The sequence below is a fragment of the Nuphar pumila genome, chromosome 17, assembly GCF_984573655.1.
Source record: "Nuphar pumila chromosome 17, dmNupPumi1.hap1.1, whole genome shotgun sequence".
Classification (NCBI taxonomy): domain Eukaryota; kingdom Viridiplantae; phylum Streptophyta; class Magnoliopsida; order Nymphaeales; family Nymphaeaceae; genus Nuphar; species Nuphar pumila.
In genome coordinates this window covers 8,121,688-8,133,437 of record NC_143265.1, presented here as the reverse complement: position 1 = coordinate 8,133,437, position 11,750 = coordinate 8,121,688, and the positions used below count along the sequence as shown (strand labels likewise).

The 11,750-nt window shown below is 39.1% G+C and overlaps 1 protein-coding gene across 1 annotated transcript; it reads left to right on the top strand.

The window, feature by feature from the left end:
* The first annotated feature begins 203 nt into the window (after positions 1-203).
* Positions 204-3,915, top strand: LOC149811544 (uncharacterized). The gene is made up of 4 exons (XM_089993604.1): positions 204-280; positions 387-1,099; positions 1,181-1,712; positions 3,689-3,915. Exons 1-4 carry the CDS (start codon positions 249-251, stop codon positions 3,705-3,707), a joined length of 1,296 nt encoding a protein of 431 aa, XP_089849730.1. The 5' UTR covers positions 204-248; the 3' UTR covers positions 3,708-3,915.
* Positions 3,916-11,750: the final 7,835 nt, after the last annotated feature.

The following is an 11,750-nucleotide window of genomic DNA, read 5'->3' as shown; positions in this document are numbered from 1 at the left end:
CCGGGTTAGATGCGACACGTGCCAGGATTACTCTGCAATTAGTGGTACGGGGTTAAGGGGCTAACCCTGATTAACCGCGCCGCGCGGCACGCTCCGACTCCAACGTGGCGAGCCTCTTTCGCCCGTAAGCGTGACACGTGGTGCGTCTCGGCTTGACCGGTACGGGTATATGAGACGCGTCCCCCCGCGCTTCCCCACCCTCTGGTAGCGAATTTCTTTTTCCTTTTCTTTTCTAATTTCTCCAAACCATGGTGATGGTGGTGGAGGAGGACGAAGAAAGGTGTTGATTTTCTTTTTCTTTTTTCTTTTTTCTTTTTTCTTTTTTCTTTTTTGCTCTTTGTATCTGATTTTGCTTTTAGGGTTTGTGGGTGGGTGGGGGAGAGTAGCATGGAAGCAGGGGAAGAGGCGGGCGGGCTGAATCTGGGGCTGTCGATCGGGGGTTGCTTCATGGGATCGACGGAGGAGAAGGACGGGGTGGTGAGGCCGGAGATGGGGCTGTTCCAGAATCTGCAGCAGCAACAGAGGCCGGGATTCAGGGGGATGTACTGCAGGAACAAGGAGGAGGCTGAGGAGTTCTTGGAGCAGCGGCGGAAGAGGGAGCTGCATGCGCTTCGGCGGCAGGCCGCCCGGCGGAAGCGCGACGAGAAGCGGGGGCTCCTTCTCAAGGGAAAGAAGCCGAGGGGAGGCGAAGAGGCCGAGGAAGAACATGCCGCCGGAGATGGAAAGAGAAAGGAGGATGATCAGCCGCACAGACAGAGCCAGCCAGGCGTTTACCCTGGAGGGTTCCCGGTCGTTCCGATGATGCAGTATGTGATTCAGAATGGAGACAAGGTTCAGTACATTCCCGTCACCCTTCCTTATGTGCTTCCTTGTTGGCCAGCGTCGTCTCCTCCTCCTCCTATCCCCGGCGTCGCTGCGCTGGCCGATGGATCAGATCCGGTGCCGGCTTCTGCCAACGGCGGAAGCAGGACGCTGTTTCAGCCGGTTCCCTGCAGATCGCTTCCGTCGGAGGATGCGGTGCCTGGGAGTAATAAGCAGGCCGGGCCGCAGTCTTCGTCCGGGAGCAGCTCATCGGCAGTTTCCGATAACAAGAGTGGAGGTAAGATTTGGGGATTCTTTCAATTTCGCGGAGATTCTGCGAAAATCTTTCGATTTCTGATCGATTTTGTGTCGTTGACAGGAGGGAGCACGAGCGACTCGAGAAGCCACCAGAGCCAATCGAGCCATCATCCCCCATCCGAGCAGTGCAGGCATGGCAGCGTCTCGTCTCTGGCCCGATCAGAAGTCGTAGACAAGGCCGAAGGGAACGGGAATGCCACGGTGCAATCGAAGCCGTCGCTGCCTGCCGCTGCTGCGCAATTGAACCCGCCAACGGCGGCAGCGAACAATGAGAGGGTTGTTGCCAATGATGGAGAGGGGAACCACGCTCAGGCGGGTGCACCGGAAATGCCTGCATCCGGAGGAGGAGGAGACAAGGGGCTGAACCCGCCGCCTCCTAGCTTGTCGCATATGCCCTGCGTCTCGACGACGGGGGATGGCCCGAACGGGAAGACGATTACCGGGTTCTTATACAGGTACACCAAGAGCGAGGTTAGCATCATGTGCGTCTGCCATGGGACCTCCTTCTCGCCTGCTGAGTTCATCAAGCACGCTGGGGGGACCGATACCGCCAACCCTTTGCGGCATATAATCGTGGTTCCTTCCTGTGCTGGGTGAAATCCTCGCTCCACTTTTCTTCTTTTTTCCCCATCTTCTCTTCTCATTTTGTTTCTGCTGCATCTTTTTTTTCTTTTTCTTTTTTTCGGGCTGCAAATTGTTATTTTATGGTTGGGACTTGGGAGCTCTCTGTGTGTGGATTTTGGGAAGCGGTTTTTATCTTGGTGGTAGTCGTCCATCTTGGTATTTTAGGCGAGATACACACAACTGTAAATGAAAGGAAATTTCCAGAGTTTCTTGTTTGTTTTTCAGTGACTTTCTTCTTCATTGTTCTCTCTTGGTCATGCTGGAGAAGGATTGTTACTGGATTTTCTATCATATGAACAGAACCACAGTTTTTTGTTTGTAGGACTAGGAGGATTGTAATGATGGTTTTGGTTGTATTGTAGTTATGAGTTTAGTTCCACCCTACCTTGGACAAAAACCATTCTAGTTTTCCTAGTTAATTATTAGTTTGACAGTGCGTTCAACTCCCTAATTTTTGTCACCACCATTCTAATATTGCAATGGTTGTTTTGATAGTGCAGAACTGCGAACTACCTTTAACCCGTTTTGCATATTGTTGAGAGAGAGAGAGAGAGAGAGAGAGATCTTCCCACGTCATGGAGTCACAGCACCTCCTTTCAAAATAGGTTTCATTGCAGAGAGAGAGAGAGAGAGAGAGAGAGAGAGAGAGATCTTCCCACATCATGGAGTCACAGTCCTTTCAAAATAGGTTTCATTGCAGAGAGAGAGAGAGAGAGAGAGAGAGAGAGAGAGAGAGAGATCTTCCCACATCATGGAGTCACAGCACCTCCTTTCAAAATAGGCTTCATTGGAGAGAGAGAGAGTCTTCTTCCCACATCATGGATGCCACAGCTCCTTTCTTTTTCTTTTTCTTTTTGATAGAACACAGCTCCTTTCAAAATAGGCTTCATTGCAGAGAGAGAGAGAGAGAGATCTTCGCACACCATGGAGTCACAGCACCTCCTTTCAAAAAAGGCTTTGATTGCTTGTACACAGAGTTTGGGCTTTGCTAATTAGTCCCCACAAGATTGTTCTGAAGGTCTTCTGCTTGCTATAGCTGAGTTGGTTATGTAGCCAAGGTAGGGAACAAGTCTGCACTCGATAATTGAGGTTCACAGGCATAGTCCAGTCCATAGCTGGAATGGCAGCACATCATGTGTATCAGAATTTGTACTCTTGTATGTACCCTATTTAGGTGATTTTAGGGGTATACAAGAAACGAATGGTTGGGCTTTCTGATTATGACTTTCCACTTTGTCTTAACATCAATAAGCAATATGAGATCTGGCAGGGCATTGAAAAGTTCAAATGCATTCTAAATTTTCATTTGCATTCAGCAGAACTCCAATTGTGAAACTTGGAGGAGGCAAAAAAAACTTGGAGGAGGTATTAGCCACATCCCATTAGAATCCGAACCTTTTACATCCCTAATTTGGTGTCATGTAAACTGGAGTGTAGAGCAAAATTCATGGCAGTAGAGTGTGGCTTTCTGTTACGTGAACTAAACCAAAAGGATTACTATCAAGTCAGAATGTTATGTAGGTTATCAACGGGGGCTCCTCTTGTTTGGTAAGATCTGTTAGTGCACATAACCATGTGTTAGCTTACGCTCGGGGGCCTCGCTTCAGCTTGATTGACCAGGCCTTTGGGCCTGGGTTTTTTTGTTGACTGAGTTACAGGGGTCCTCCCCTTGTAACCCCCACTTACTTGGCTGCACCTCAACTCCTGCTTCCCCAGAGGTACAGTAGGTGTATCGGCTCTGCCGTGTCCTTTATATGGAAATCGGAAGCGGGGGAGACATTCCATTGACACGTACCGATGAGAATTTAACTCCATGAGAAGTTGAACAAAAAGCTGCCGAATCGGCCTATTTTTTGCGCATACCAATTGAAGTATTTTGAAATGAAACAAAGAAATTGAGGAATGAGTGCTCTTCTAACTTTATGTGCTTGCTTATTCATTTCAGAGTGGAGGAGGCAACCTAATGAATTGGGAGAGGGGAAATAGCTCAGTCGGTTAGAGTGCTGGTCTGACACGCCAGAAGTCGCGGGTTCGAACCCCATTTTTTCGGGATGTTGCAAGTTCAAAACCCAATGGTATGTTGTGTAACTGGTGGGATCTGCCTAACCCTAGTTTTCCTATAAAAAAAAAGAAAGTTATGTAGTAGAATTCATTGATAAGGCAAGCATCCTCTACCCAAGTTGCTTATATTTCATTTCTGGAATCTCAAGTAATGTCAAAGAGAAAAGTTTGCATCGAGGAATGACGTTAGTGCTCTATCAGTTTTAGTTGGAGCACGCACTCATAATACATATATGTACTCATAGGATCGCTTTTTCAGTAGCATTATGTTAAGATGTGTGAGGTTGAAGCATGTTAAGTAGGAAGGTCGACGGGTCTGATTCGGTTCTGATCCAAGTATTCTTAAACGCAACCTAATCAGAGTTCTTAATCTGATTAACAGTGGATTTGGTTCAGATGTAGGCATTGTTTTTTTCTTATGATGATGTACCCTCGCCCAGAACTGGGTCAATTAATGCGATGGCCCTCTTTTAGGCCCTGTTTGGAAACTAGTAGCTGAGATGGGAAGTGTGGCATGCTTTAGTGTAAATGCAATGCCACTTCCCATCCCAAATGCATTCTCCCATCCCAGTTACCAGTTTCCAAACAGCCACTAGGTGGTAGTTTGATAAACTTTTTGCCAAATGCCTTCGCTCCTATCCCAATTCCTAGACTTCAAACTGACCCTTAAGGTAAACCCCTAGGTGGGGTCACCGACCGAGCCTAGGCATTGTTAAATAAAAAAATCGCCGTACTCTGTATGACAAAAATGATACATTTTCTTAAATGCCTTACAAATTTTCAAATTTGCCTGTTGTCCAAAATTGTAAATACTAGTATTTTTATGACCTTTTTAGCTCTTGCACTTATCATTTTCAGTGCAAATTTCTTTCATATGTCATATTTTGAGGTTCGAGTTTAAAAGAAATTTTGCAGTTTTTTATACGAAATTATATTTTTTATGCGAAGTAACTCAGATATTTGCGCAGTTTGTTGGTTCGAGTTTGAAAGAAATTTTGCATACTTTTTATATGCATTTCTGGAATTTTTTATGCAAAGTAACTCAAATATTTGTGAGGTTTTGAGGTTCTAGTTTTAAAAAAATTTGCAGCTTTTTTTATGCAAAGTTATTATATTTTTATGCGAAGTAACTCAAGTGTTTGCGCAGTTTGTCGGTTTAAGTTAAAAAAAAAATTACAAATTTTTTTATGTGAATTTAAGATTTTTTATGCGAAGTAACTTAGGTATTTGTGATGTTTGAAGGTTCAAGTTTAAAAGAAAGTTCATCGAATAGATTTGGAATAAGTATTTTAACAAGAATCTTCGATGCTCTAAGTGGACATGCACATGGAGATTAGACTGTGAAAATCAGACTATGTATGAGAAGAGTCATAAAACAACACAAGCTTAACTTTCCATAAACTTGTCGATACAAGTTCAATTGAGGCAGCATCACCTCATTGGGTCCTTGAAATGAATGATTGTATGAGTATATTCATTTGTTAATGAATGAAATTAATTTGATTTATTGTAAATTTGATTCATTGATAAATTAATGAAATGAATGATTGTATGAGTAAGTTCATTTGTTGATGAATGAGATCAATTTGATTCATTGTAAATTTGTTTCACTATGAATTTTTTGATTCAGTGTCATTTTTTTTATTCATTGTAAATTTGATTCACTGTTAATTCAATCCATTTGTAAATTGGATTCACTGTCATTTTTTTATTTGCATAAACTATTAAAAGATAAAAATTGCAAACTTATAAAGTTCGCATAAACTGCACAAATACTTGATTTACTTCGTGAATAAAATTTATGAAATTTGCATAAAAAATATGCGATCTTTCTTTTAAACTCGAACTTTCACATAAAAAATGTAAGTACTTGCATAAAAAAATAGTGAACTTTCTTTTAAACTCGAACATCAAAACTTCGTAAATACTTGAGTTACTTCGTATAAAAAAATCACTAAATTCGCATAAAAACTTATACAATTTTTTTTAAACTCAAACCTCGAAATATCTCAAATACCTAAGTTACTTTGCATAAAAAAAATACTAAATTTGAATAATAAATCTATGAACTTTCCTTTAAGCTCGAATCAATAAATTACACAAATACCTAAGTTACTTTGCATAAGAAATATTACAATGTTGCATAAAAAATCTATGAAATGTCTTTTAAACTTGAACCTCTAAACTGCACAAATACCTAAGTTACTTCGCATAAAAAATTCAGAAATGCACATAAAAAAGCTGCAAAATTTCTTCTAAACTCGAACATCTAAACCACGTAAATAGTTGAGTTACCTCGCATAAAAAATTTACTAAATTCTCATAAAATATGTGTGAGTGAACTTTCTTTTAACTCAAACCTCTAAACATCAAAAATACCTGACTTACTTCACATAAAAAATATGGGAACAAATTTTAAACTCGAATCGACTCTTGGGCTCCTTCGTATTATATAAATAGCAGCGGCCAAGACATCGCATATTCTAGGGCTTCATTCTAGCACTATTCTTCCATAATCTAGGGTTTTCTTTGTGGTCTCCACCAAAATAATCTGACAGTTATTTTTGACATTCGAACAACCTTTTTTGACATTGTGGTGACTAAGAACCCTGTGTCTGTAAACTATGTCGTCCTTCAACTATTGTACCGTGAAGTATGTGAATGTTTTAAAACTTGAAGAGAGGGGGCCACACCCTCACCGTCTTTGCCTTAACAATGGTCTAAATAAAGGTTTTTAGACGTTTACCACGAAAACTACAAGCTTAATTTTTTGCCACTATGTAAGAAGCAATTGCAAACACTAGCCAAAAAAATGGATGAAGGGGTTGTTGTGATAATGATGTCTACTATTCTCGAAGCATCTAAGGAGTGGGGGTGGAGGGAGACTCAATGAAGAAACATTTGTTTGAGTCATGCACTTACTCGAAGGTTGTTGGAGATGTACCTGAGTTGCCTCCTCCCCTTGTTGAGAATGTGGATGATAGAACTATAGAGGATGAACCTCATCAAGGGGAGGATCGAGTTGCACAATGACCGGATGCTTCTCAGTTAGGGTTGGAGGTAGTTGTGCAACTGAAGGACGCTTCTCAACAAGGGGAGAAGGCAACTCAATAAGGGGAAACTGAGTTATACAATGGCTAGACGCTTCTCAGCCAGGGTTGGAGGCAGTTGTGCAATGGGAAAACGTTTCTCAACAAGGGGAGAAGGCAACTCAACAAGGGTCGGAGACATTGCAGCAAGGGGCGGATGTCGAGAAGAAAGTGCAAGCTCTGAGGATTTCCTCGAAGAGTGGAAGAAGGTTTGTTGCTCCTGGATAGTAGCCACAAGCTCTGCATGCACCACTTCTATTGATTTCAAGCACGACAATGGTTTCAAGTTCTCTCGGATGACATAAAAAAAATATTTGATGGTATGCATTTTCAAAGCTTCTTTGAGATCTCACCATGGAAGATCAGTTACCCCCTCTTAGGGGCGTGGTGAAATTTTCAGATAAAAAAACCAACACCTTCTGATTTGAAAATATGGAGATGACCATCATGTTGAAGAACGTGGCACAAATCACCAGATTGAAGTGTCATGGAGTGCCAGTGAGTAGTCAGCAGTGGAAAAATCACAAGCAATTGGCTACCATGGTTTTGGGAGCGACGGATGGTGCCTTCAAAGAAAAAAGGTTGAAGTTAGCATAGTTGAGGAATTACCATGACCCCACAACAACGAGGAGGATAAATGACAAACTACCATGTCTTGGAGGAAAGGCTGATAGTACCTGGGAAAAAGATTTGAAAACATTCTTGCTCTATTTTTTCAGCACATGCCTATTCATTGACAGTGGTAGGAAGTCGATCCATGGTTTCTATGTTAATCTAGTAGCATTCTTGGATCGCGTTGATGAATATACATGGGGGCAGTTATGCTTGCACACCTTTATACTCATTTGAATAACGTGAAAGCTGGAAAAGTAAATTTGATCGGCATGTTGGTCTTGTTGGAGGTAGTTACTCCTTCATTGTACTTAAACTATTAATTTAAACTAAAATAATTTTTATGTAATTTATCATGTTGGTCGTGTTTTATATTTTTTATGTAATTTACCATATTGTTATGTGTTAATCCTTGTATGAATCCCTGTACATTTGGTTATGAGAGTACATATCTGTTGGAAGGTCCTTAAGAGGTCAGGTTGTTCATAAATTCAGGTTTGGTTATGGGAGCACATATCTGTTGGAAGGCCCCTGAGATGTCAGGTTGTCCATAAATTTTTACATCTCACAATGTGGACAAGGAATATTAACAGAGATGCACCCCGTGGAAGTAAGTCTCATCATCATATGAGTTGTGACCAGTACTTCAAGAAATTGCAAAATTTGACCAGGTCTGATATAAGTATATTTTTTTGTTAACATGTCATATGTATTTTGAAGTAATACAATATAGGATTAACCATGAATGAAACTTTATTACGTAGGTAAAGTGGTAACCCTATGAAGATGTGGATAAGGATAAGAGGAAACAAGATGTCATTGTGCAAGCAAAGGCTATGGTGAGGAAGGACATTTGGTTACACAACATGAATAAAATGGAGCGCCAAATGACCAACCGAGTGCTTCGATAATTTGGCTATATTTAGCAACGAACCGATTGCCCAGTCGCAGTTAGCAAAATTGTCTCTATAACAATCAAAGATAAGTCAAAGGATTACCCTACCATATTCTAATTGAAACTTGCAAACTAGTGCGAGGGCGGCCAAGACATCTACTTGTCTTCCATGGTAGTTGTCAGCGATGGCGAGCATGTAGCTTCTCATCATGATGCAGTCCCTTCGAAAGGAGAGCCGAAGAGGACGAGAAAGAAGAGGAGGAGCATGGTCAAAAGCACATAAAAAATGCAAGTGGAACATATACTCAGTTGACTCTTGTGCTGGCATAGATCATGCAACTGAAGAATATGCTTGCTGCAAAGGAAACCAAAATCAGTGTACTGAAGGAAACACTTGTTGTAATGTCTCTGGCCATTATACAATATCATGCTGTGATTATAGAAAACTACGCTAAGGTGAACGAGCAGCAACAAGCACGATTGAGGGGTCTAGGGCAGTGATTTTTGTTTTCAAATGTTTTGTAAATAATTAAAATGAAGTTATAATTGATTATGTGTTTAACAATTAGACTAGTTTGTATACCGAGATTTATTATGTGAAGCTATTACATTTTTCATGTGAAGTAACTCAAGTATTTGTGAGGTTTTGAGGTACAAGTTTTAAAAAAAAAAATTACAGTTTGTTAATGCGAAGTTATTGCATTTTTTATAGGAAGTAACTCAAGTATTTGTGAGGTTTTGAGGTTCAAGTTTAAAAAAAAAATTACAGTTTTTTTATGCAAAGTTATTACATTTTTTTTCGCAGTTTATCGGTTTGAGTTTAAAAGAAAGTTCACAAATTTATTATGCAAAGTTATTACATTTTTTATGCTAAGTAACTCAAGTATTTGCGAGGTTTTGAGGTTCAAGTTTAAAAGAAAATTTTTATACTTTTTATGTAAAGTTATATTTTTATGCATAGTAACTTAAGTATTTGTGCAATTTGTCGATTCGAGTTTGAAAGAAATTTTATAGATTTCTTATGCGCATTTTTAGAATTTCTTACGCAAAGTAACTCAAGTATTTACGATTCACGAGAATTTAAAAAATATCATAAAATTTGTCAAATTTAAATTTAAAACATCATCTAAAAATTAAATAGCATTCATACATTCGCTGTTTACTTCATCTCAATATCTCCATCTGAAAATATTATCAAATTTGCCCCATAGTTCATCATTATCCTCTTCCTCAGTCGTTCACTTTTTCTTTTTTTTGTTTCAAATGTTGTCTCTCTCTTTTGTCTGAATGTCACTATTGGAGCTTCGATTTGCAGTTCCTTTGCCTTTGCTGTCCGTGAAGCTTTCATTCACACTGCCTTTGCCACCAATGGAGTGTGTTCTTTTAGTGATGCCAATAGCCCTACCTTTCCCACTGGTTGCACTATTATAGTTTCCTATAAAAAAGCAATGTTTGATCCTTCTGACTGTGCTATTGTGGTTTCCACTTCCTTTTCATCTTTAACTATCTTTGCCAACTCAAATTCCCTAACTTTCTTGTATTAAGCAATCATTTGTTTTCTGTCATCCATGATATTGGTCTGACAAAAGGGTTTATGTTCGTTATAAAAACAATTGTCAGCCTTTCGATGCTTGTCACAAACAAGAACATTTAAACACGTACCTAGGTGAAATTCTCTCATGCTCCATGCCCCAAGAGTGACATGTAGGCAATTACAAAAAAACCATAGTCTTTCCTAGAACAATCATAATCCAAGTCAACATGTAAAAATAATTAATTATATTAATAAACATATAAGCAAAGTACTTGTTATCTTGTCGAGGGATATCATTCGCAAGTGTGATTGTCCAATCGGTGAAACAGTCGTAGCTCATATATCCTGTAAAAAAACAACACTGCAACAAAACATTAAATCTATTAAACCTATTGAGTACGAGAAAGCAATCTTATTATTGTTAACTAGGCAACGGTAACTTACTATACTGATGACGTTATCAACTGTGTACATTATGGTGTGAAGTGAATTATACAGCATAAAGTCCATCGTCTTCAAGTCTATTTGCTAAAGAACCCAATGATTATTGTTCGAGTTGGTAGAAAATAAGAGCTGCAAAATAAATCGAGAATAAAAAATAACTTGGGCACTCAAAATTTAAGTTTAAAAATTATGCAACAATGTTATAAATAGATACCTAGTCAGCTTCAAAACAAATATAAGACAAGGATTCATCGTCCAAGGGAGTTGTGAGCAATCGTTGTGACCAGTCAATGTATACACGTTAGTTTTTTTATTTTCAGTAGTAATACAATAGAAACCAAAGGTTGCGCTTACTCACAAAGAAATAAAGAGTAAGGTAAATCGTCTTTGTCTTATTTTCTTCCTTTCTCATAAGGCGATTGTGTTTTACTTGAAGTTTTTCTATAAATCTTGCTAAATGCTACATATGTCGTACATGCATATTATATTTGAATGAGTACATGTACAAAAGAACAATCAAACGAGCATGCAAACTTTACACTTATATCACTTGCCATCTAAGTTTCTTCATCAAAATCAAATTATTTTTTCTTCATGTCAGTCTCCTGCACATTCGGTACCTTGGGTACAACAATTGGTGTTGAGGATGGGGCTTTGTAGGGTTAACGTATGCCACGCCTTCCTTTTCCTTTTGTTGTCCTTGTACTCATTGCGAACTACCTAAGATATACATATAACATATAAGATATTGAAGTTGTTCATTAACAAAGACTACTGGTTAGAGACCATAAAGAACTCACCTTTCGATCTAACAAGAGAAGTCGATAGGAAGAATGCCGCAACCTCAAAATTTGTGTAGAAGTGATTTTGGAGACCACAGGTTGGGGACAACGAAGAACCCTATATTTTGTTCTCAAAAGAAGCAAAAATTTTAAGATGCTAGTATCGGGTAGAACATAACCCTAAGCAAAAATAACCCTGATCCACACCCGGTACTAGCATCTCAAACGCAGAAAAAAGATGCATGTTTTAAATTTTAAAAAATATTCACAGATTTTTTATTCGACATTATTTCATTTTTTATGCAAAGTAACTTAGGTATTTGCGTAATTTAAAAAAAAATCACAGATTTTTTATAAAAAAAATTATGCGAAGTAACTCAAGTATTTACGATATTTGAAGGTTCGAGTTTAAAAGAAAATTCGCTCGCACATATTTTATGTGACGTTATTACATTTTATGCAAGATAACTCAAGTATTTGTGAGGTTTGTTGGTTTGATAGATTTTTTATGTGATGTTATTATATTTTTTATGCGAGGTAACTCAATTATTTACGATGTTTGTCGGTTATAGTTAAAAAAAATTATAGAT